Here is a 27,435-nt window from a genome sequence, read left to right as displayed (position 1 = left end):
ACATTTTACGTTTAGCTGACTGGTCGAGGGTCACAACGTTCAGGGAGTATTATTTTCGTCCTCCCCCTCATGTATTTGCTTCCATAATTGCCCAGTTTTAAACTTGCAATATGAAGCCTCCGTGTCTTAATGTAAAACTACATGATTTTCCTAGTCTATGACGTAAAGTCATGGTTTTATTAAAGACACGGAGGCGAGTATTGCCCGCCCTGGATTCTTCTCCCACCCATTTTTTTTTATTTGGAGGATTTTTATGTTATGCTCGTTGTCTATTTAATATTGTTATAATTTAATGGATGGTTTGACGGTTTATTACCGATCGGCTGTCTGAGCTTGTATGTTTTCTACCTGGTATTGACACTGGTCGCATTGGTTATTTTCTTTTCAGGCTGATGTTCGGCTGTCTACAGCGATCTACGTCCTTCTGTGTTTTCTCCAGAGGCGTTAGCCACGTTGGCTTCGGTTGTGCTGTTCGGATGGAGCCGAGATTTTCACTTCCAGGTTCTAGTTTCCAGTTTACGGTTCCAGTTGATGTTCCGGTGATGGTGTCAGGTGTCCAAAGAAAGAGGAAGATCCAGAGGAGGAGCGGCCTGTTATAGGGGCTGTCAGGGGTGGGACTGTGGTTACTATGGTTACATTGTTTATGTAAATTTCTTTGCTGCTATTGGTCGACAGTAAAGGAAGAGATAGCAACATGAGCCTCCGTGTCTTTAATAAAACCATGACTTTACGTCATAGACTAGGAAAATCATGTAGTTACATCCTGTATTATACTCCAGAGCTGCACTCACTATTCTGCTCCTGCAGTCACTTTGTACACACATTACTTATCCTGTACTGATCCTGAGTTACATCCTGTATTATACTCCAGAGCTGCACTCACTATTCTGCTGGTGCAGTCACTGTGTACATACATTACTTATCCTGTACTGATCCTGAGTTACATCCTGTATTATACTCCAGAGCTGCACTCACTATTCTGCTGGTGGAGTCACTGTGTACATACATTACTTATCCTGTACTGATCCTGAGTTACATCCTGTATTATACTCCAGAGCTGCACTCACTATTCTGCTGGTGCAGTCACTGTGTACATACATTACTTATCCTGTATTATACTCCAGAGCTGCACTCACTATTCTGCTCCTGCAGTCACTGTGTACACACATTACTTATCCTGAGTTACATCCTGTATTATACTCCAGAGCTGCACTCACTATTCTGCTGGTGCAGTCACTGTGTACATACATTACTTATCCTGTACTGATCCTGAGTTACATCCTGTATTATACTCCAGAGCTGCACTCACTATTCTGCTGGTGCAGTCACTGTGTACATACATTACTTATCCTGTACTGATCCTGAGTTACATCCTGTATTATACTCCAGAGCTGCACTCACTATTCTGCTGGTGCAGTCACTGTGTACAGACATTACTTCTCCTGTACTGATCCTGAGTTACATTCTGTATTATACTCCACAGCTGCACTCACTATTCTGCTGGTGCAGTCACTGTGTACATACATTACTTATCCTGTACTGATCCTGAGTTACATCCTGTATTATACTCCAGAGCTGCACTCACTATTCTGCTGCTGCAGTCACTGTGTACATACATTACTTATCCTGTACTGATCCTGAGTTACATCCTGTATTATACCCCAGAGCTGCACTCACTATTCTGCTGGTGCAGTCACTGTGTACATACATTACTTATCCTGTACTGATCCTCAGTTACATCCTGTATTATACTCCAGAGCTGCACTCACTATTCTGCTGGTGCAGTCACTGTGTACATACATTACTTATCCTGTACTGATCCTGAGTTACATCCTGTATTATACTCCAGAGCTGCACTCACTATTCTGCTGGTGGAGTCACTGTGTACATACATTACTTATCCTGTACTGATCCTGAGTTACATCCTGTATTATACTCCAGAGCTGCACTCACTATTCTGCTGGTGCAGTCACTGTGTACATACATTACTTATCCTGTACTGATCCTGAGTTACATCCTGTATTATACCCCAGAGCTGCGCTCACTATTCTGCTGGTGCAGTCACTGTGTACATACATTACTTATCCTGTACTGATCCTGAGTTACATCCTGTATTATACTCCAGAGCTGCACTCACTATTCTGCTGGTGCAGTCACTGTGTACATACATTACTTATCCTGTACTTATCCTGAGTTACATCCTGTATTATACTCCAGAGCTGCGCTCACTATTCTGCTGGTGCAGTCACTGTGTACATACATTACTTATCCTGTACTGATCCTGAGTTACATCCTGTATTATACTCCAGAGCTGCGCTCACTATTCTGCTGGTGCAGTCACTGTGTACATACATTACTTATCCTGTACTGATCCTGAGTTACATCCTGTATTATACTCCAGAGCTGCACTCACTATTCTGCTGGTGCAGTCACTGTGTACATACATTACTTATCCTGTACTGATCCTGAGTTACATCCTGTATTATACTCCAGAGCTGCACTCACTATTCTGCTGGTGCAGTCACTGTGTACATACATTACTTATCCTGAGTGACATCCTGTATTATACTCCAGAGCTGCGCTCACTATTCTGCTGGTGCAGTCACTGTGTACATACATTACTTATCCTGTACTGATCCTGAGTTACATCCTGTATTATACTCCAGAGCTGCGCTCACTATTCTGCTGGTGCAGTCACTGTGTACACACATTACTTATCCTGTATTATATGCTCCAGAGCTGCAGTCTCCCAGCATCTCCTGCTTGTTCAGTCTCTTGCTCCTCCTCACTATCCTTGGATCTCACAGCTCAGGAGATGGAGGTTGAGGAGAAGCTTGCTGACTGTTTCCAATAATATGCACAAATACTAAACATTTGATTACATTGTTTCCACCACAAATGCAGTTGTTTTTTTTTAAGATTTAAACATTTATTTTACAAAAAAAGAAAACCATAAAGTCAGGTAGTCGAGAACCTCGCCGCTGTGACCGCCCGGAGTAACTGCTCGTGTGCGTCTTTCCATATATATAAATGACATGGGGCACGAGACCGTAGAAATAAATAGATATCTATAAACAGGTGAGTGGCGATATAATGTCCGCCCTGCGCTCTACACTATTCCTTGCATCACACGAGGCCCAGGTGACATCGGCGAGGTACTGGCGCCTCGTGCCTCACCACCCCCTGAGGGAATATTCCTGCGCAGACTTAATGGGCGCAAACAATGAATTTGGCAAATCTGTGCGAGATGTTACGCCGGAGAGGAGCTCGGGACCTCGAGACCGTTCATACCTCGCTGTGGATAATCCTGAGCATCTATGCCGTCTACCGCCGTGTCAGCAGCAGTGACTGGGTTAACTGACGGTGTGCGCGGCGGTACAGACCAGGCCGCCTCCTCACCACATTGAACTATTTAACCGTGGACATTTGATCGTTAGCATTTTATCCCTTAAAGAAAATGAGGGATGGAAAGGGGGGGGGGGTGGTAAAGGGTTAAATCTGCAATTAATTGTGTAACCCGGAGAGGTCGGCTCCGAAGACCCCCGGTGTCCTCCTCTTCCGTGTGTCCGGGTGGATACCTCTGTGGCCCCCACTACGCCCCCTCATCCCCCATGTTTCTGCCGGAGATCAGCGGTGCAGCGCTTAAGGGTTAAAAGGGAATAGCAGCGCGCAGCCTCCCCGCGCCACTGAAATACAAGACACAGGACCCCCGTTCTCATGATCAGTGGGGGTCCCAGTTGTCAGACCCCCACACCAGTCACTTGTCCCGTGGATTAACCCCTTGGACATCTGACCACAGAAGAGATGACGCTGACAATGGAGAATAGCGCGAGTCACTGAGCGGCCGCCATCATTCCAGGGGACCCTCACCCCCACTTTCTGCTTGCCCCTCCCCCCCATCCCCTTAACACTGCGCCCCCATCTTCGCCGCCCGGTGACTGACGGAACAGAAGATAACATACGGTAAACGGCCGGCATTAACCCCTTCCCTGCCGGATGAGTCTGATCTGCAACTAATTTTAATGTGACTTCTTAACAAAACTTCTCTCGAAGCGACGGCTCCTATGAAGGTAGGACAAGTCTGACAACACACAGGAAACGGCGGATGACCCCCCCCCAGACACATCAGCGCACCCCTCAATGCAGACCCCAGCATCTGACGTGTGACATGGACTCTGCCTGCGCAGTCGTGTTCTGGATGGAAAGTCTCTGTGGAAGTCCGACCCTCGTCTTATGGTCAGAAGTTCTGGGGGAGGGGACCCCGCTGTCCTGCCCCCCCCCGTGGAATGACGAGAATGTTTAAACTGTGCTTGTTACCCCAGTATCCTCAGGGCGCTAGAGCACTTACCCCCACGACTGGAGCGGGGGAGGCACAGTCCTCTGCCAACAGCTCCTGCCAGCATGTCCTCACTTCCCTGTTACCTCCACCACGTCATCGTCCTTCCCATCCTCCTCGCTGGACTCCAGCTCGCCCTCACCTCGCGGGAGGGCGTGGGAAGCAGCGCCGGCGGCTGGAGGTTGGTAGCCGGGCTGGGGGGAGAGGTAGCTGGGGAAGGTCGACGCCGCGCTGTTGGTGGAGAGTCCGCGGCTCAGCATCGAAGATGGGAACGGGGCAAACATTCGTGTCTGAGCCGGCAATGGCTGCGTGAAGGGCAGAGAGAAAGATGGGGGCAGGAGGTATGGGGGCACACTGGAGGGGGCTGAGGAGGTGCCCGAGGTGGGGGTCAGCAGAGGGTCAGGAACCATCGGGAGGCCTAACTGTGGGTCCGACAGCAAGGAGGGCAGCTGGAAGCGGGAGGCGGCACCACCGCCGGCCCCCATATACACAGAGTTCGCTGCCCTCGATAAGCTGTGGTTCAGTGAGGAGGGGGTGATGCCAAAGCCGCCCAAACCTGAGTACGGCAGCTGGCTGAAGGGGTGCCTCTTACTGGACGACCACTGGCTGGACTGGTCAGGGTGCTCCTTCCGCTTTCTGGCTTGCGTTTTGGGTGCCTGAATCAGACCTTGAAGCTGAATGTTGGGGTTCGGAAGTTGAGGGGTGCCGTGAGAGCTGCGTGAACCCGCTGCCGCCTCTGCGTACTGCTGAAGCTCGCTGAGAATCTCCGGGCTGTCTGGAGAGAGCAGGCGGGAGGGCTCCTGGCGGTCCTGGGAGGAGGGACTAGACGTGTGCCGCCCGTTACTCATGTATGGTCCAGGCGGACCCCCGGCCAGGCTCTGCCCCTGGGCACCTGGAACAAGACAAGGAAATCCTCAGTGTCGGGAGGGATGACCCCACTGCCAGGACATCAATAGGATGGCCGCACATTACCTAATTGCGCAGAACGCCGCGCGTCAGAGCTCTTCTGTTTGCTGCTTGACCTGATGGCAAATATCCGCCCGTCACTGGTACGGATGTACGTTCCTGCAACGAAAACCAGGTCGCATTATTAAAGGGCCGGCGTCCTGCCCTCTGCACACGCAGGTCAATCGTTCTGCAACATTCTCAGACTATGCAATGGCTAGATCTCTGCTTGTTGTCAGTGAGTGGGAACATTTATTGCTTACTTCCTGAAAACCTGTCCTCACCTAGCCCTGCTCACATTGCTGGGGGGGTGTTACAATGGATCAGTGTGGCTTCTATCATTCAAATACAACTGTGGCAAAACAAATCCAGCCCTGGATGCTGCAATGTACTGACAGCAAGCAGAGATTCTGAAAATAGGGAGGGAATTAAAACCAGCTGAGACATAGCAGTGTCTCCTCACCTTTTGTGCCCCGGATAACGTGAATGCTCTCGCCCGCACTAATTCGCGCCTGAACGTCCGTGGATGTGGTCATTCCGGGTATGACGATATCTACATGAAAGAGAAGAGCAATCTCTAGGAGGAGTCCATCATACGAGGTCGCCGCCATCACTAAACATGGCCGCAGCACTTACCTGTGGTGGTGACCACCTTCTGAACAAGGACCCCTGCCCTCTGCAGGTAGTTAACTGGGAAGTTGAAGGGAGGAACAGAGCCGGAGGCAGAACCACCATGGCCGACAGGCATGTGCCGGGGCATCATGGGGATGGGTGTGGACTGCAGAGGTCGGACGCTGGCCACCGGCCTCTCATCCATCTTCAGCAATGGCCGCCTGGTGTAGGAAAAATAATTGAGAACTTTTTCTGATGAAGCTACAGACCTCAGAGAAAGCCCACCTCCCCCGGTCAGCCCCGTTCCCTCACCAGCCTCTCTGGCTGAACGCTGGGATGTTTGCCAGGTTGTGGTCTGGTGCTGGGTAGTACTGGGTATAGGACGGTCGGGTGTAGGGCACAGAAGCCCTCTTCTCCTCCTCGTAACCGCGCTTCGCTGCTTTCTTTTCAGCCAGCGTCAGCTTCTGCTCCTTACGATCCAGGAGAAGAGATTCGTGCTGGAAAGGATCCTGCCGGGTGGAAGACAGAGGATGATGAGGGTGCCCTGCCCAGACATCGCTGCCGGGCGAGGTGACGGAGGGTGCCTTACCTTGGTGATGAGGTGCGGGTATGAAATACAGGCGTTCTGCAGCACAATCTCATTGAATGCGGAGGGCTCCAGGTGCTTGCGGGACAGATCCGGCTCCTCCTCCACAAAATGCAGCAGATTCTCCACCTCTCGCCGGGTGAAGTTGACATCCGGGTTGAGATCATCGACCACGCGATCTGAGAAGAGAATGCGGCAGCTAACCCACCATCTGACCACACAGGGGCACGGGGCCGCCGCCGACCACCCAGCTTCACACTCACCCGACATTCCCTGCTTGGTGATCTGGCGGTCGTAGATCTTCCTCTCTAAGGTGAAGTCCGACACTAGACGGTAAATGTGACAAGGTTTCCTCTGACCGTATCTGTAGACGCGGCACACGGCTTGGGCATCATGACACGGGTTCCAGGAGGCATCGAAGACAACCACCCGATTAGCACCTATCAGATTGACACCCAGGCAGCCAGCACTGGAAAAAATATACACTGTCGTCAGCTACTAAAAAGAAAACCCTACAAATTCTATAAGGTCTGAACGGTCGGCCCCCCTCACTCACCGCGTGGACAGCAGGAACAGCCAGACATTCTCATTTGCAGGGTCATTAAACTGGTTTATTAGGCGTTCCCTTTCCGAGGCTGAAGTGCTTCCATCCAACCCTTAGAAGAACAAACGAGGCAATGAGTAAAGAGCAATGAAGGGAGCGGGGAACACAGACGAGACGTTCCGGAGGTCCCCGAACCAATAGGAAACGGCGTCCAGAATAAGAACACCATCATGTAAGGGGAAGGAGACCAAGCTGTGAAAACCCAAGCCGCAGTCTGTACATTGGCCACTAGATGTCAGCACAAGGCTTTACGGCCTCATCACTGGTGAGCGGAGGGTTAATTGTGCTGCCTGAGCCAAGATAAGCAGGAACCAAGGCAAAGGCAAGTGGCAAGAAAAGTGAGCGGAGTGATGCCAGCGCCCCTCCTCCACACCGGGGGCAGCACTCACGGTAATAGTGGACGTTCCTGACCCAGGTGCTGCGCTCCGGATGGTCCTTTCCGGGAGTGGGCGGCATCGGTCTCTTCGATAAAAAGTCTTCAATGATGGAAAGTGTCGACAAGCTCTGACTGGGGGGCGAGAAGAAAGGACTCAGAGACCCTAAAAATGCTAAAATCTCTTACTCCAAAGCATTCAGGGGGTAAAGCCCCTTCTTCAGACTAAACATGAGAAGATGAGCTGGAGAATCACTGTACAGCCCCCCCATGTATCACCCCTCACCCGAGAATCACTGTACAGCCCCCCCTGTGTCACCCCTCACCCGAGAATCACTGTACAGCCCCCCCTGTGTCACCCCTCACCCGAGAATCACTGTACAGCCCCCCATGTATCACCCCTCACCCGAGAATCACTGTACAGCCCCCCCATGTATCACCCCTCACCAGAGAATTACTGTACAGCCCCCCTGTGTCACCCCTCACCCGAGAATCACTGTACAGCCCCCCATGTATCACCCCTCACCAGAGAATTACTGTACAGCCCCCCTGTGTCACCCCTCACCCGAGAATCACTGTACAGCCCCCCGTGTCACCCCTCACCCGAGAATCACTGTACAGCCCCCCATGTATCACCCCTCACCCGAGAATCACTGTACAGCCCCCCGTGTCACCCCTCACCCGAGAATCACTGTACAGCCCCCCATGCATCACCCCTCAGCACTGCACCCCCAGAATCACTGTACAGCCCCCCATGTATCACCCCTCACCAGAGAATCACTGTACAGCCCCCCATGCATCACCCCTCACCCGAGAATCACTGTACAGCCCCCCATGTATCACCCCTCACCTGAGAATCAATGTACAGCCCCCCATGTGTCACCCCTCAGCACTGCACCCCCAGAATCACTGTACAGCCCCCCCTGTGTCACCCCTCCCCACTGCACCCCCAGAATCACTGTAGAGCCCCCCATGTCACCCTCTGCACTGCACCCCCAGAATCACTGTACAGCCCTCCATGTCACCCTCTGCACTGCACCCCCAGAATCACTGTACAGCCCCCCATGTCACCCTCTGCACTGCACCCCCAGAATCACTGTACAGCCCCCCCTGTGTCACCCCTCAGCACTGCACCCCCAGAATCACTGTACAGCCCCCCATGTCACCCTCTGCACTGCACCCCCAGAATCACTGTACAGCCCCCCATGTCACCCTCTGCACTGCACCCCCAGAATCACTGTACAGCCCCCCCTGTGTCACCCCTCAGCACTGCACCCCCAGAATCACTGTACAGCCCCCCATGTAACCCTCTGCACTGCACCCCCAGAATCACTGTACAGCCCCCCCTGTGTCACCCCTCAGCACTGCACCCCCAGAATCACTGTACAGCCCCCCATGTAACCCTCTGCACTGCACCCCCAGAATCACTGTACAGCCCCCCATGTCACCCTCTGCACTGCACCCCCAGAATCACTGTACAGCCCCCCATGTCACCCTCTGCACTGCACCCCCAGAATCACTGTACAGCCCCCCATGTAACCCTCTGCACTGCACCCCCAGAATCACTGTACAGCCCCCCATGTCACCCTCTGCACTGCACCCCCAGAATCACTGTACAGCCCCCCATGTCACCCTCTGCACTCACCTGAACACCAGGATCTTGTCGCCCAGTTTCATGCTTTCCTCAATCAGGTGGAAGAGCAGGACCATCTTGGGGGAGTTCTGCAGCACGCCGGGCTGGTAGTCACACACAATCTTTTTGGCCTGAAGAAGCAGAATAGGAGAAGATGATTGGACGGTGGTCGAGGGGCCGCGGTCCATGTCCCTGTGTCATAGTCTGGCCGTGTAATGGAGGGGGACACTATGCGCAGCAGGAATAGTGGGGGTTCGAGGACACAAGGTGCAGCACAGACACGGGGGGGTCGGCTACTCACCCATTCGTACGTCACCACCTGATTGGCTTTCTCTTGGTTGGGATTAAAGCCCATGCCTTGCAGAAGTTTGCTGTTGGCCGCCTCTCCCATCAGGGCCCCTAAGGCCCCAGTTTCCACTTTGACCTTTGGACCCTGGGACTGGCATCGGGTGTTTGTCGCGAGATCATCGACATCCAAATCCTGCTCGTTGGCCAAGTTCTCCTTCTGGAGTGCCTCGTACAGGACGTCCGGGTGATTCCAAATCTGGATGAGAGAAACCCTTCCAGTCAGGCGCAGGGCGGACACGGGGCGTCACCAGCAGGCACACCGCCGGACACGGGGCGTCACCAGCAGGCACACCGCCGGACACGGGGCGTCACCAGCAGGCACACCGCCGGACACGGGGCGTCACCAGCAGGCACACCGCCGGACACGGGGCGTCACCAGCAGGTACACCGCCAGACACGGGGCGTCACCAGCAGGCACACCGCCGGACACGGGGCGTCACCAGCAGGCACACCGCCAGACACGGGGCGTCTCCAGCAGGTACACCGCCAGACCTGGCGCTTACCTTGCAGCACACACAGAACGCTTTCAGGGGGTTGAGCCCGAGCCACCCGCTATTGCCAGCGTCCCGGAAGCGGTTCATGAACTCCGTGTACAACGCCCTCTGTATCGGGGACAGACGAACCAAGATCACGTGCTCTTCCTTAGAAGGGAGCTGGGCCTTTAAAACTGTGTGACCGCGCCTAAACCGGAGAGAAGACCGGGCTCAGAAGTCAGGTAAGTACACGACGGTCCCGAGGACACCCAGACTCCGCCGACTTACCTCTGCACGAATCCCTCCAGCAAGCTGTGGAGCACGTGGCTGCGGTACCTCATGAGGCGCCTGTCCTGCGGCGTGCTGTCCGTGCACTGGCCGTTCAGGATCGGCCTCTCAAACATGTTGCTGAACTCCTGCCGGGTGCCCAGAAAGTCCGGCCGCACAAAGTCCACCATGCACCAGTACTCAATCAGGTTGTTCTGCAGCGGGTACCCCGTCAGGACCACCCTCCGCCGGGACCGGATGTTCTTCAGGGCTTGGGATGTGCTGGCGTGACAGTTCTTTATACGATGGCCCTCATCGCAGATGACCACGTCGGGGCCCGGCCGAGACAAGGCCTTTTCAATCCCTGCAGTAGGAGAGGAGAAACATTTGGGCACAAGATGGCGGCACTCGTCTGCAGTCAGGATATGTCTAGTGCTGATTTTCTACCATTATTTCTTGGAGCGTACAAGAAAGGTGAGATCACCAATGCCACGGGTCTACCACCAGACCCAATGCCACGGGTCTACCACTGCGGCTTCCTGCCCCTCCCCCGCCTAGTCAGCACTGGAACACCCCCAACCTTGTAGCATCTCTTGCTGCCGGTCCTCCTCGTCCAGGTCGATGATCACCGGCCCCGCTGCTTTCTTGCTCTTCTTCTTTCTGCCCACGGTGAAGGACTTCTTCAAGGACAGGAGCCGGTACATCTCGTACCCCATCAGGAGCATGCCCCCATCGGTCACCCACTCATTCACCACTTTGGCTCGAGCTGCAGTTGTTCTACAGAAAAAATGGAAATGATTAATCTGGAAATGAAGATCTGAGCGCTGGGGTCCAACCCTGGGGCCCCGCAGGTCCAATCTCCACACACAGCGGACCGTACTTGTGCTCGTCATTCAGCGTATGAACCTTGAAGGATCGAGGCCGCACAAACTCCACGTTATAGTCAGGAGGCAACGTCTCCGGAGCAGGAAGCCACATGTTAAACTCCGCCAGCCAGTTCTGCAGAGTGTTCACCTGAAAGAGAAAGAGCGGGTGACGGGACCAGTACACCGAGACCGCACCAGCAGAACAGCGAGTGCAGCTCTGGAGTATAATACAGGATGAGTAATGTATGTACACAGTGACTGCACCAGCAGAATAGCGAGTGCAGCTCTGGAGTATAATACAGGAGGAAACTCAGGATCAGTACAGGATAAGTAATGTATGTACACAGTGACTGCACCAGCAGAATAGTGAGTGCAGCTCTGGAGTATAATACAGGATGTAACTCAGGATCAGTACAGGATAAGTAATGTATGTACACAGTGACTGCACCAGCAGAATAGTGAGTGCAGCTCTGGAGTATAATACAGGATGTAACTCAGGATCAGTACAGGATAAGTAATGTATGTACACAGTGACTGCACCAGCAGAATAGTGAGTGCAGCTCTGGAGTATAATACAGGATGTAACTCAGGATCAGTACAGGATAAGTAATGTATGTACACAGTGACTACTGCACCAGCAGAATAGTGAGTGCAGCTCTGGAGTATAATACAGGATAGAACTCAGGACCAGTACACCGAGACCGCACCAGCAGAATAGTGAGCGCAGCTCTGGAGTATAATACAGGATAAGTAATGTATGTACACCGAGACTGCACCAGCAGAACAGTGAGCGCAGCTCTGGAGTATAATACAGGATAAGTAATGTATGTACACAGTGACCGCACCAGCAGAACAGTGAGTGCAGCTCTGGAGTATAATACAGGATAAGTAATGTATGTACACAGTGACTGCACCAGCAGAACAGCGAGTGCAGCTCTGGAGTATAATACAGGATAAGTAATGTATGTACACAGTGACTGCACCAGCAGAACAGCGAGTGCAGCTCTGGAGTATAATACAGGATAAATAATGTATGTACACAGTGACTGCACCAGCAGAACAGTGAGTGCAGCTCTGGAGTATAATACAGGATAAGTAATGTATGTACACAGTGACTGCACCAGCAGAACAGCGAGTGCAGCTCTGGAGTATAATACAGGATAAGTAATGTATGTACACAGTGACTGCACCAGCAGAATAGTGAGTGCAGCTCTGGAGTATAATACAGGATGTAATTCAGGATCAGTACAGGATAAGTAATGTATGTACACAGTGACTGCACCAGCAGAACAGCGAGTGCAGCTCTGGAGTATAATACAGGATGTAACTCGGGATCAGTACAGGATAAGTAATGTATGTACACAGTGACTGCACCAGCAGAATAGTGAGTGCAGCTCTGGAGTATAATACAGGATGTAACTCAGGATCAGTACAGGGTAAGTAATGTATGTACACAGTGACTGCACCAGCAGAATAGTGAGTGCAGCTCTGGAGTATAATACAGGATGTAACTCAGGATCAGTACAGGATAAGTAATGTATGTACACAGTGACTGCACCAGCAGAATAGTGAGTGCAGCTCTGGAGTATAATACAGGATGTAACTCAGGATCAGTACAGGATAAGTAATGTATGTACACAGTGACTGCACCAGCAGAATAGTGAGTGCAGCTCTGGAGTATAATACAGGATGTAACTCAGGATCAGTACAGGATAAGTAATGTATGTACACAGTGACTGCACCAGCAGAATAGTGAGTGCAGCTCTGGAGTATAATACAGGATGTAACTGAGGATCATTACAGGATAAGTAATGTATGTACACAGTGACTGCACCAGCAGAATAGTGAGTGCAGCTCTGGAGTATAATACAGGATGTAACTCAGGATCAGTACAGGATAAGTAATGTATGTACACAGTGACTGCACCAGCAGAATAGTGAGTGCAGCTCTGGAGTATAATACAGGATGTTACTCAGGATCAGTACAGGATAAGTAATGTATGTACACAGTGACTGCACCAGCAGAATAGTGAGTGCAGCTCTGCAGTATAATACAGGATGTAACTCAGGATCAGTACAGGATAAGTAATGTATGTACACAGTGACTGCACCAGCAGAATAATGAGTGCAGCTCTGGAGTATAATACAGGATGTAACTCAGGATCAGTACAGGATAAGTAATGTATGTACACAGTGACTGCACCAGCAGAATAGTGAGTGCAGCTCTGGAGTATAATACAGGATAAATAATGTAATGTATGTACAATGGTAAACATAGGATGAGAGTCTGGGCCTCCCCCGTCCTCTACAAGGTCATGTGGTTTGGGCGTCGGGTAGCGCACGTTGTCTAATATCCATCGCCACCAGGTATGATCACACTACTAAATAATGCAGTATCAGTGAACTGCAGGAGACTCTCGTGCTGTCTGTTTGTCTGCAGCCTATGGATATCCAGACATGGAGAAATGTTGGCGGGCTCTTACCGGTACAATCGCGAGAACGGTCTTGGCGGGGGTGTGCTGGAACAGGACGTCTATGAAGGAGATGACCTGAAGGGTCTTGCCCAGTCCCATGCTGTGCGCCAGGATACAGCCAAAGCCGCTGCTGCTGGAAAACCTCTCCAGAGACTCCACGAGGTTGTCATACAGAAAGCGGATGCCCCCGATCTGCCAGGGAGAGAACAGCAGGGTGAGGGGCGACATAAAGCAGGAGAAGTGGGGACTGGACGGAGATGTGAGAGCGCGCACCCACCTGATGAGGTTTGACAGCTCGGGCCAGCTGTGGCGCCAGGAATATGTCCTTTTCATTGGGCGGGTGGTTAATATTGACAATGACCTGTCCAAAGGCGTCGGGCAGGTTCAGGTCGTCGTTGACGTGGGAGCCGCTGTTCTCCCCACTGAGATCCGGCTCATCGACCTCATTCGTGGAATCTCCGCTGTCCACAATCTGCAGAGACTCCTCTTCCCCCGAGCTCAGCTCAATCACCTCTATAGGGAGAGATGATGGGAGTGAGTGATGATGGGAGTTGGACTCCACGGTGTGCTCGGCGTCTCTCCTGTTCTTACCGTCCTTAATACTGAAGGCCTTCCTCTGCGCCTCGTCCTCGCTCTCCCCGCTGCTGCTGTCCAGGCAGATGATCTCTTGGTTCCCCACAAGTTGTGACACGTCCGCCGCCCTCAGCTCGATCTCCTCTGTGAAGCACAGTACACACCATGATGTCACCCGCCTGCACCCCACGGCCCCCATCAGCCCCTTTTCCGAGGTCCGTACCAGTGAGGAAGTCTAGAGGGACGGCTGGCAGGGTGGGGATCAGGGGGATGGGGTAATCCTTCCTCTGCTGCTCCAGACGTTTCCGTCTTTCCAGCTCCTCCTGCTGCGCGGTCTTGGTCACGGCCTCCAGCTGATCCTCGCGGAGCAGCTTCCTGCGGCACAACAAGCAGCGTTAGGTTAGCGGCACGCAGGAGAAGGCCCCACAGATAGGGTTCATACAGGCAGGTACAGCCCCACAAATACCACCAGACCCACCGTCCTAGAACACAATCCTGGCATAAAACATCCAAGGGAAGCGATGCCCGCTCCTCCTCAGACGTCAGGACGCCGGCCATAACCGGGCAGGCAGGCTGCAGGCCGTAAGGGTGTGTTCGCACACGGCTGGCAGGACAGAGCGCCAAAGTAAAGGGGCTACGCACGGGACCTGTAAGGCAGGCCAGCCGAGAACCGCCGCAGCGCTGCAGGGAAACTACACCGGCTCTGTGGGAGCGCTCTCTAATCCGGCACTACTTCCCAATCATCCACAAACTGAGAAGAATAGTAGAGGATGAACCATTTTACTTTTGTATTAGTAACAACTGTTATCTCTATGGGACAGGACCCCCCCAACTAAGAGATTAACCACATCCCAGCGCTAAGACTAGCCACGCGCCCCCACCACACTAAGACTAGCCACGCCCCCCACACTAAGACTAGCCACGCCCCCACACTAAGACTAGCCATGCCCCCCCACACTAAGACTAGCCACGCCCCCACACTAAGACTAGCCGCGCCCCCACACTAAGACTAGCCACGCGCGCCCCCACACTAAGACTAGCCACGCCCCCCACACTAAGACTAGCCACGCGCCCACACTAAGACTAGCCACGCCCCCACACTAAGACTAGCCACGCGCCCCCACACTAAGACTAGCCACGCCCCCCACACTCAGACTAGCCACGCACCCCCCCACACTAAGACTAGCCACGCCCCCACACTAAGACTAGCCACGCGCCCCCCCCACACTAAGACTAGCCACGCCCCCCACACTAAGACTAGCCACGCGCCCACACTAAGTCTAGCCACGCGCCCCCACCACACTAAGACTAGCCACGCGCCCCCACACTAAGACTAGCCACGCGCCCCCACACTAAGACTAGCCACGCCCCCCACACTAAGACTAGCCACGCGCCCCCACACTAAGACTAGCCACGCGCCCACACTAAGACTAGCCACGCGCCCCCACACTAAGACTAGCCACGCGCCCCCACCACACTAAGACTAGCCACGCGCCCCCACCACACTAAGACTAGCCACGCCCCCACGGACTGCACCTGATGTTCCTCCTGAAGTTCATGGACTTCTGGGCTCGATTCATCTTGGCCTCCTCATTCGAGGTCGTCTTCTCCTCTTTTTCACTCTGCCCTGAGGTAGATGAGCATTTCCATTCGTCTTCGCCTCCGGTGCTGCACTCAGAATTTTCTGCACCCAGTGCGGCGCTCTGAGACTTTTCTGAAAGAGAGAAGAAACCTGAGGCATTCATCATATTCGTGAAGGCGCGAGGTCGTGGCGCAGGGGACACTGAGCGCGGCAGGTAACACGCCTGAGATCCAGCAGTCACTGCCGCAGCCTCCGCTGGAAGAAATACGGGCTTTGGATTTATTTGTGTGAATCAGAGACGGGTCGGTGACTGGACGTGGGTGCACTTCGTTAGTATGTCTTAGGCTGCGTTCACACGGGCATCACGGGTTTTGTCCGAATGCGTTGCGGGTGCATTGCTGCAAACCTGCACGAAAAGGCACGCAATTTCAGTCAGTTTTGACCTTAATGGGGTCCGGGGTTGCTCATCCCTATTTACTTACGTCATCTCCTAGCAACCATGCGTGAAAATCGCACCGCATCCGCACTTGGTTGCAGATGCTATGAAATTTCCACGCAGCCCCATTCACTTCTATGGGGCCAGGGCTGCATGAAAAACGGAGAACATAGAGCATGCTGCGATTTTCACGCAACGCACAAGTGCTGCATAAACAACCACGCTCGTGTGCACAGCCCCATAGAAATGAATGGGTCCGGATTCAGTGCGGGTGCAATGCGTCCACGTCATGCATTGCACCTGTGCAGAATACTCGCCGGTGTGAAAGGGGCCTTACTCTGATTCTCCTCTGTCTCTTACATATGCTGACTGGTAGAGAACAAAAGACTGGCAGACAGGGGAGGAGACTGGCGGACAGGGGAGGAGACTGGCGGACAGGGGAGGAGACTGGCGGACAGGGGAGGAGACTGGCGGACAGGGGAGGAGACTGGCGGACAGGGGAGGAGACTGGCGGACAGGGGAGGAGACTGGCGGACAGGGGAGGAGACTGGCGGACAGGGGAGGAGACTGGCGGACAGGGGAGGAGACTGGCGGACAGGGGAGGAGACTGGCGGACAGGGGAGGAGACTGGCGGACAGGGGAGGAGACTGGCGGACAGGGGAGGAGACTGGCGGACAGGGGAGGAGACTGGCGGACAGGGGAGGAGACTGGCGGACAGGGGAGGAGACTGGCGGACAGGGGAGGAGACTGGCGGACAGGGGAGGAGACTGGCGGACAGGGGAGGAGACTGGCGGACAGGGGAGGAGACTGGCGGACAGGGGAGGAGACTGGCGGACAGGGGAGGAGACTGGCGGACAGGGGAGGAGACTGGCGGACAGGGGAGGAGACTGGCGGACAGGGGAGGAGACTGGCGGACAGGGGAGGAGACTGGCGGACAGGGGAGGAGACTGGCGGACAGGGGAGGAGACTGGCGGACAGGGGAGGAGACTGGCGGACAGGGGAGGAGACTGGCGGACAGGGGAGGAGACTGGCGGACAGGGGAGGAGACTGGCGGACAGGGGAGGAGACTGGCGGACAGGGGAGGAGACTGGCGGACAGGGGAGGAGACTGGCGGACAGGGGAGGAGACTGGCAGACAGGGGAGGAGACTGGCAGACAGGGGAGGAGACTGGCGGACAGGGGAGGAGACTGGCGGACAGGGGAGGAGACTGGCGGACAGGGGAGGAGACTGGCGGACAGGGGAGGAGACTGGCGGACAGGGGAGGAGACTGGCGGACAGGGGAGGAGACTGGCGGACAGGGGAGGAGACTGGCGGACAGGGGAGGAGACTGGCGGACAGGGGAGGAGACTGGCGGACAGGGGAGGAGACTGGCGGACAGGGGAGGAGACTGGCGGACAGGGGAGGAGACTGGCGGACAGGAGGGGAGACTGGCGGACAGGAGAGGAGACTGGCGGACAGGAGAGGAGACTGGCGGACAGGAGAGGAGACTGGCGGACAGGAGAGGAGACTGGCGGACAGGAGAGGAGACTGGCGGACAGGAGAGGAGACTGGCGGACAGGAGAGGAGACTGGCGGACAGGAGAGGAGACTGGCGGACAGGAGAGGAGACTGGCGGACAGGAGAGGAGACTGGCGGACAGGAGAGGAGACTGGCGGACAGGAGAGGAGACTGGCGGACAGGAGAGGAGACTGGCGGACAGACCTAGAGAGGCCACGTGTATGTACTGGAAGGTTTAAGGAGTTGTCTGTTGTATACGTTTTGTCATCTTGGATTGGTGAAATAATTGTAATTATTGTGGTTATGTTTTTACCATATATTTCGCCCCATAAGACGCACTCCCCTCCCCCGTTCATTAGTACTGGAGGACCGGGAAGCGGTGAAGGCTCTGTACTCTGCACAGCGTAAGGGCGCTCTGTGACCGGGCGGTGAGGAGCGGCGGCGTCCAGGAGCAGGAGAGGTAAGTGGTTTATTTATTTTGTGATCTGAGGCTGGGGGCTGCTGAATTATGGCCGGGGGCCGATATGAGGCATGGGGGTCTCATCTGAGGTCTGATTGCTGATCTGAGGTCTAATGAAAAATATTTTTTTCTTATTGTCCTCCTCTAAAACCTAGGTGCGTCTTATAGGGCGAAAAATACGGCATATGTTTTGAGTAAAAATACTTGCAAAATATTGTGAGCCGGCCATTCTTTTATATATATTTGTTACCATCTTTGAGACTGGTGGGTGGCCAGTAGGCCGGGCTCCAATAAGACGGCGAGCGTCCTCCATCTTTTTCTGTATTATATATAGTGTAATTATATATATAATAATCTATTACACCACAAGGGGGCCCTCAGGAGCGCACTGAAGTCAGGTCACCTTGACACCGCGTATCTGCCCGTGTACCCACCCCACACACAAGCAGACTCCAGAGAGGACACGTGGGAGGTAAGTATTTACTACATGAAGGGCGGGGGGGGTCACCACAAAGGGTTCTGGAATATAAAGGGTCACACAGCGGAGAATCTGGCAAATCTTATGTTATGTAAGGTTTATCTGCCGGGTGTTACATAAAGACATTATATAATGCTCAGGAAGCTGTGGGCACCAGACCGTACAGAGAGCTGGCACAGACCTGGCAGGCCCCGGGGAGACAGACAGCGGGCAGGCAGGCAGGCCCAGGGGAGACAGACAGCGGGCGGGCAGGCAGGCGGGTCCAGGGGAGACAGACAGCGGGCGGGCAGGCAGGCCCAGGGGAGACAGACAGCGGGCAGGCAGGCAGGCCCAGGGGAGACAGACAGCGGGCAGGCAGGCCCAGGGGAGACAGACAGCGGGCGGGCAGGCAGGCCCAGGGGAGACAGACAGCGGGCAGGCAGGCAGGCCCAGGGGAGACAGACAGCGGGCAGGCAGGCAGGCCCAGGGGAGACGGGCAGGCAGGCCCAGGGGAGACAGACAGCGGGCAGGCAGGCCCAGAGGAGACAGACAGCGGGCAGGCAGGCAGGCCCAGAGGAGACAGACAGCGGGCGGGCAGGCAGGCCCAGGGGAGACAGACAGTGGGCGGGCAGGCAGGCCCAGGGGAGACAGACAGCGGGCGGGCAGGCAGGCCCAGGGGAGACAGACAGCGGGCGGGCAGGCAGGCCCAGGGGAGACAGACAGCGGGCGGGCAGGCAGGCCCAGGGGAGACAGACAGCGGGCGGGCAGGCCGGCCCAGGGGAGACAGACAGCGGGCGGGCAGGCCCAGGGGAGACAGACAGCGGGCGGGCAGGCAGGCAGGCCCAGGGGAGACAGACAGCGGGCGGGCAGGCAGGCAGGCCCAGAGGAGACAGACAGCGGGCGGGCAGGCAGGCCCAGGGGAGACAGACAGCGGGCAGGCATGCAGGCCCAGGGGAGACAGACAGCGGGCAGGCGGGCCCAGGGGAGACAGACAGCGGGCAGGCGGGCCCAGGGGAGACAGACAGCGGGCAGGCGGGCCCAGGGGAGACAGACAGCGGGCAGGCGGGCCCAGGGGAGACAGACAGCGGGCAGGCGGGCCCAGGGGAGACAGACAGCGGGCAGGCGGGCCCAGGGGAGACAGACAGCGGGCAGGCAGGCCCAGGGGAGACAGACAGTGGGCGGGAGCAATAAAAAAAATAAAAAATTATTATTATTATTATTATAACAAACCAGTGAACCTCTTACCCACAGCTCTAGGAAACTACAAGCTCCAGCATGCCCTTATACCCATCCAGATTGTCAGGCACTAAAAGCTCCAGCTGTCCTATCAGTACAGAAGTAGTGTAGGAATACCCAGGAGAACTACAAGCGGCAGCATGCCGTTGGAGTAGAGATGACTTTTCGGACCTGTAGCTTCTGGAGTTCTTCAGCGAGCCCCATCATATCCAGACCAAAGAGGAGCATTGTGGGAGCGGATATTACACCTGGGGCTCATTATATTTGGGGAACTACAAGTGCCAGCATTAGACACCTGCAGGGACAGAATGATACTCAAAGACCCCGAGATTCCGGTGAACAACAAGCCCCAGCATGCATCGTAGCCTAAAAACCTTTGCATTGATTACGGGACTACAAGCCCCAGCATACCCCATACAACTCCACAGTGACCTGGGTCATTATACACCACAGAGCATAGGCTCCCCCCACCCGGCGGCTGATGAGACGACCCTGGTCCCCCAACTCTCCCCCCCCCTCTCCCGCCGGCACCTACAGGGTTAAATCTGGAGGAATCTCCCTTATTAATCAAGAACTGCCGATATCCGGCGAGCGGCGCCGCTGATCACATGGGGATAACTCTGCGACCTGCATCCAGTGATAGGAGAGATACCTGCCGGCTGCGAGGACTCGTCCAGGAGACGCATGGTGCCAGGAAGAGGTGCCAGCTCTGCAGTCCGGGCAGGATCTACACGGGCAGCCGCCGCCGCTCTTATGTAAGCATTACCACGCTGCACGGAGGGGGGCAGGGGTGATCACGAGGGACCACGCCAGCCATTCATCTACACAGCACAAAGCAACCAGTGACCCGACACCGCACCTGGAGGAGCCCCGAGCAAAGCACGCCCACAACGCCGACACTAACCCTGAAGGGCTGATACTAGACACTCGGGTGTAGCAGAGCTCAACTGTCAGTCAGCTATACAGGAGAACCGCAGCGAATCACAGGCTTCAGCAAAACGGTTACATCCACGAGCGGATGAGATGTGAACGCATGGCGTCCGGACTGAATCCCGACCATTCATGTCAATGGTTCTGTCATCTCTGCGTCCAGGAGAAATCGCAGCAGGTTCTAGATTGGGCGTTATGCACACAGCGTGAAAAACGGAAGGTGTCCGAATAATGTGCGTTTTTCACTGATGGTTGCTAGGAGATTGTTATTCTTTAGACTAAAATGGAGCGCAAATGGCGAGTCCAGTCATTGGAACGTCCAACTATAACTAATAGTCTACAAACCTCACCCCACGGAACACAAGCACCAGAAACAAAACACCCGAATCCAGAGCTACGGGGAATGGCACCAACAAGGGCTCATCCAGACTACTGACAGTCCAGAGAAATCCTCTGTGCTGCTGGGACCCTGATCCTCCACTATGTAACTCTCAGTCTACGACCTCCACAAGATCAGCGCACTCCTCTCCTGAAATCCTCTGTGCTGCAGTAGGCCTTGCCAGCATACAACTAAGTAACCAGTAATCAGGGTCTCCTCACTGGTGGTCACCAGGAGCACTTGTGTTATGTGCGGGGACACGTGTGGATTTCGGCAGTGTTCTACAGCTCACACTATGAGAACAACCTGCAGTGGGGACATCGGAAAACTGCTTATACTGCAACTCCATAATATTCCCACCAAGCCCTGCATCCACACCCGTCTGGGCGGCAGTGGTCCCTACACTCACCTTTCTTGTCATGCACTTCATCTTCATCATCCCCATCATTCTCATCATCCAATCCCTCCTCTTCATCAGCTTCATCATCATCTTCTTCTTCATCTCCATCATCATCTTCATCTTCTTCTTCTTCTTCCTCCTCCTCCTCCTCGTCGTCCTCCTCCTCCTGTGGGTCCAGGTCTGGCTCACTTGGTGAGATGGACGCGTCAGACATTGCTAATCCGTCCAGAGAACAACACGTTACCTGCACATTCTGGATAGATGAGGAGCTGTGGACACAGAAACATCATCATCCTCCTCCTCCATATGATCATTCTCCGCATCACCATCATCCTTCTCCGCATCCTCACCCTCCTCCTCACCACCATCCTCCACTATAGATCCAGGGTCTCATACACACTGATCCATCCTCCACTATAGATCCAGGGTCTCATACACACTGATCCATCCTCCACTACAGATCCTCGGTCTCATACACACTGATCCATCCTCCACTACAGATCCTCGGTCTCATACACACTGATCCATCCTCCACTATAAGGGCTCTCACACACACTGATGGTGAGATGGACACGTCAGACATTGCTAATCCGTCCAGAGAGCAACACGTTACCTGCACATTCTGGATAGATGAGGAGCTGTGGACACAGAAACATCATAATCCTCCATATGATCATTCTCCGCATTATCATCCTCCTCACCATCACCCTCATCCTCCTCCTCCTCCTCACCATCAAACTCATCCTCCTCCTCACCATCACCCTCATCCTCCTCCTCACCATCAAACTCATCCTCCTCCTCACCATCACCCTCATCCTCCTCCTCACCATCACCCTCATCCTCCTCCTCCCCATCATCCTCCTCCTCCCCATCATCCTCCTCCTCCCCATCATCCTCCTCCTCCTCACCATCCTCCTCCTCCTCCTTACCATCATCCTCCTCCTCCTCCTTACCATCATCCTCCTCCTCCTCCTTACCATCATCCTCCTCCTTACCATCCTCCTCCTCCTCCTCCTCCTAACCATTCTCCTCCTCCTTACCATCCTCCTCCTCCTCACCATCATCCTCCTCCTCCTCCTCACCATCATCCTCCTCACCATCATCCTCCTCCTCCTCCTCACCATCATCCTCCTCCTCCTCCTCCTCACCATCATCCTCCTCCTCCTCCTCCTCACCATCATCCTCCTCCTCCTCCTCCTCCTCACCATCATCCTCCTCCTCCTCCTCCTCCTCACCATCATCCTCCTCCTCCTCCTCACCATCATCCTCCTCCTCCTCCTCACCATCATCCTCCTCCTCCTCACCATCATCCTCCTCCTCCTCCTCACCATCATCCTCCTCATCATCACCATCATCCTCCTCATCATCACCATCATCCTCCTCATCATCACCATCATCCTCCTCATCATCACCATCATCCTCCTCATCATCACCATCATCCTCCTCATCATCACCATCATCCTCCTCATCATCACCATCATCCTCCTCATCATCACCATCATCCTCCTCATCATCACCATCATCCTCCTCATCATCACCATCATCCTCCTCATCATCACCATCATCCTCCTCATCATCACCATCATCCTCCTCATCATCACCATCATCCTCCTCATCATCACCATCATCCTCCTCATCATCACCATCATCCTCCTCATCATCACCATCATCCTCCTCATCATCACCATCATCCTCCTCATCATCACCATCATCCTCCTCATCATCACCATCATCCTCCTCATCATCACCATCATCCTCCTCATCATCACCATCATCCTCCTCATCATCACCATCATCCTCCTCATCATCACCATCATCCTCCTCATCATCACCATCATCCTCCTCATCATCACCATCATCCTCCTCATCATCACCATCATCCTCCTCATCATCACCATCATCCTCCTCATCATCACCATCATCCTCCTCATCATCACCATCATCCTCCTCATCATCACCATCATCCTCCTCATCATCACCATCATCCTCCTCATCATCACCATCATCCTCCTCATCATCACCATCATCCTCCTCATCATCACCACCACCATCCTCCTCCTCATCATCATCACCATCCTCCTCATCATCACCATCATCATCCTCCTCATCATCATCACCATCATCATCCTCCTCATCATCACCATCATCATCCTCCTCATCATCACCATCATCCTCCTCATCATCACCATCATCCTCCTCATCATCACCATCATCCTCCTCATCATCACCATCATCCTCCTCATCATCACCACCACCATCCTCCTCCTCATCATCATCACCATCCTCCTCCTCATCATCATCACCATCATCCTCCTCCTCATCATCACCATCATCCTCCTCCTCATCATCACCATCATCATCATCCTCCTCCTCCTCCTCCTCATCATCCTCCTCCTCATTACCATCCTCCAGTACAGATCCAGGGTCTCATACACACTGATCCATCCTCCACTATAGCTCTGGGGTCTCATACACACTGATCCATCCTCCACTACAGATCCAGGGTTTCATACACACTGATCCATCCTCCACTACAGATCCGGGGTCTCATACACACTGATCCATCCTCCACTACAGATCCAGGGTTTCATACACACTGATCTACCATCATCATCATCATCATCCTCCTCCTCCTCATCACCACCATCATCCTCCTCCTCCTCATCATCACCACCATCATCCTCCTCCTCATCACCACCATCATCATCATCCTCCTCCTCATCACCACCATCATCATCATCCTCCTCCTCATCACCACCATCATCCTCCTCCTCCTCCTCCTCATCACCATCATCATCCTCCTCCTCATCATCATCATCACCATCATCCTCCTCATCATCATCATCACCATCATCCTCCTCCTCATCACCATCCTCCAGTACAGATCCAGGGTCTCATACACACTGATCCATCCTCCACTATAGCTCTGGGGTCTCATACACACTGATCCATCCTCCACTACAGATCCAGGGTTTCATACACACTGATCCATCCTCCACTACAGATCCGGGGTCTCATACACACTGATCCATCCTCCACTACAGATCCAGGGTTTCATAAACACTAATCCATCCTCCACTATAGATCCAGGGTCTCATACACACTGATCCACCATAGATCCGGGCTCTCATACACACTGATCCATCCTCCACTACAGATCCGGGCTCTCATACACACTGATCCATCCTCCACTACAGATCCAGGGTCTCATACACACTGATCCATCCTCCACTACAGATCCAGGGTCTCATACACACTGATCTACATCATCATCATCATCATCCTCCTCCTCCTCATCACCACCATCATCCTCCTCCTCCTCCTCATCATCACCACCACCATCATCATCCTCCTCCTCATCACCACCACCATCATCATCATCATCATCCTCCTCCTCATCACCACCATCATCATCATCCTCCTCCTCATCACCACCATCATCCTCCTCCTCCTCATCATCATCACCATCATCATCCTCCTCCTCATCATCATCACCATCATCCTCCTCATCATCATCATCACCATCATCCTCCTCCTCATCACCATCCTCCAGTACAGATCCAGGGTCTCATACACACTGATCCATCCTCCACTATAGCTCTGGGGTCTCATACACACTGATCAATCCTCCACTACAGCTCCAGGGTATCATACACACTGATCCATCTTCCACTACAGATCTGGGGTCGTATACACACTGATCCATCCTCCATTATAAGGGCTCTCACACACTGACCCATTCTCCACTACAGATCCGGGGTCTCATACACACTGATCCATCCTCCACTACAGATCCAGGGTTTCATAAACACTAATCCATCCTCCACTATAGAACCAGGGTCTCATACACACTGATCCATCCTCCACTACAGATCCGGGCTTTCATACACACTAATCCATCCTCCACTATAGATCCAGGGTCTCATACACACTGATCCATCCTCCACTATAGATCCGGGCTCTCATACACACTGATCCATCCTCCACTACAGATCCGGGGTCTCATACACACTGATCCATCCTCCACTACAGATCCAGGGTTTCATAAACACTAATCCATCCTCCACTATAGATCCAGGGTGTCATACACACTGATCCACCATAGATCCAGGCTCTCATACACACTGATCCATCCTCCACTATAGATCCAGGGTCTCATACACACTGATCCATCCTCCACTATAGATCCGGGCTCTCATACACACTGATCCACCATCCACTACAGATCCGGGGTCTCATACACACTGATCCATCCTCCACTACAGATCCAGGGTTTCATACACACTGATCCATCCTCCACTACAGATCCGGGGTCTCATACACACTGATCCACCATAGATCCGGGCTCTCATACACACTGATCCATCCTCCACTACAGATCCGGGCTCTCATACACACTCATCCATCCTCCACTACAGATCCAGGGTCTCATACACACTTATCCATCCTCCACTATAGCTACAGGGTCTCATACACACTGATCCATCCTACACTACAGATCCGGGGTCTCATACACACTGATCCATCCTCCACTATAGCTACAGGGTCTCATACACACTGATCCATCCTACACTACAGATCCGGGGTCTCATACACACTGATCCATCCTCCACTATAGATCCGGGGTCTCATACACACTGATCCATCCTCCACTATAGATCCGGGCTCTCATACACACTGATCCATCCTGCACTACAGATCCGGGGTCTCATACACACTGATCCATCCTCCACTACAGATCCAGGGTTTCATACACACTGATCCACCATCCACTACAGATCCAGGGTCTCATACACACTGATCCATCCTCCACTACAGATCCAGGGTCTCATACACACTGATCCATCCTCCACTACAGATCCGGGCTCTCATACACACTGATCCACCCTCCACTATAGATCCAGGGTTTCATACACACTGATCCATCCTCCACTATAGATCCGGGCTCTCATACACACTGATCCATCCTCCACTATAGATCCAGGGTTTCATACACACTGATCCATCCTCCACTATAGATCCGGGCTCTCATACACACTGATCCATCCTCCACTATAGATCCAGGGTTTCATACACACTGATCCATCCTCCACTATAGATCCGGGCTCTCATACACACTGATCCATCCTCCACTATAGATCCGGGCTCTCATACACACTGATCCATCCTCCACTATAGATCCGGGCTCTCATACACACTGATCCATCCTCCACTATAGATCCGGGCTCTCATACACACTGATCCATCCTGCACTATAGATCCGGGGTCTCATACACACTGATCCATCCTCCACTATAGATCCAGGGTTTCATACACACTGATCCACCCTCCACTACAGATCCAGGGTCTCATACACACTGATCCATCCTCCACTACAGATCCAGGGTCTCATACACACTGATCTATCCTCCACTACAGATCCGGGGTCTCATACACACTGATCCACCCTCCACTACAGATCCAGGGTCTCATACACACTGATCCATCCTCCACTACAGATCCAGGGTCTCATACACACTGATCCATCCTCCACTATAGATCCGGCCTCTCATACACACTGATCCATCCTCCACTATAGATCCGGCCTCTCATACACACTGATCCATCCTGCACTATAGATCCGGGCTCTCATACACACTGACCCGGGGGAGGGGCTTTGTCTCGGCTCCAGGGACCCCCATATAACACACACGTGTATCCGATAACACATCTCCCTCTGGCGGGCGGCGTGCACGGAGGGCGGCGCTCACACTCACCTTACGCCGCACGGCTCGGTCCTGCCCTCAGCCCGGGCTCGCTCCGGTGCTCCCCGTTTCTCTGACTCTTGTTCCGGCCTCTCCGAGTCTCCCCCGCCTCCACTCAGTCCCTACAGGCCTGTCCGCCGAGCGCTGCTCCGCCGGGAACTTAGGACACGGCACACAAGGTTCCGACATGAAAAAAAGGTTCCGCCTCAGGGGACTGACACTGAGG

The 27,435-nt window shown here is 53.8% G+C and overlaps 1 protein-coding gene across 2 annotated transcripts; it reads right to left on the bottom strand.

The window, feature by feature from the left end:
* Positions 1-2,931: 2,931 nt before the first annotated feature.
* On the bottom strand, positions 2,932-27,435 carry RAD54L2 (RAD54 like 2). 2 transcript variants are annotated; one of them, XM_040408542.1, is made up of 22 exons: positions 27,222-27,435; positions 21,475-21,734; positions 15,626-15,803; positions 14,313-14,464; positions 14,108-14,233; positions 13,794-14,029; positions 13,526-13,708; positions 11,058-11,191; positions 10,758-10,954; positions 10,199-10,541; positions 9,941-10,118; positions 9,391-9,633; positions 9,102-9,220; positions 7,473-7,591; positions 7,036-7,135; positions 6,743-6,948; positions 6,483-6,658; positions 6,206-6,402; positions 5,918-6,114; positions 5,745-5,834; positions 5,309-5,401; positions 4,408-5,228 (listed from the first exon to the last, which is right to left on the bottom strand). In XM_040408542.1, the coding sequence occupies exons 2-22, from the start codon at positions 21,677-21,679 to the stop codon at positions 4,408-4,410; spliced, it is 4,293 nt and encodes a 1,430-aa protein (XP_040264476.1). In that variant the 5' UTR covers positions 21,680-21,734; positions 27,222-27,435. The 2 variants fall into 2 exon arrangements, with proteins under 2 accessions (XP_040264477.1, XP_040264476.1); XM_040408543.1 differs by lacking the exon at positions 27,222-27,435 and having other exon boundaries at positions 2,932-5,228; positions 21,475-21,679.

The sequence above is a fragment of the Bufo bufo genome, chromosome 9 (assembly GCF_905171765.1).
Source record: "Bufo bufo chromosome 9, aBufBuf1.1, whole genome shotgun sequence".
In the NCBI taxonomy this organism is placed as follows: Eukaryota; Metazoa; Chordata; class Amphibia; order Anura; family Bufonidae; genus Bufo; species Bufo bufo.
The sequence above is the reverse complement of the archived record's forward strand: the minus strand, read 5'-3'. Positions and strand labels throughout refer to the sequence as shown.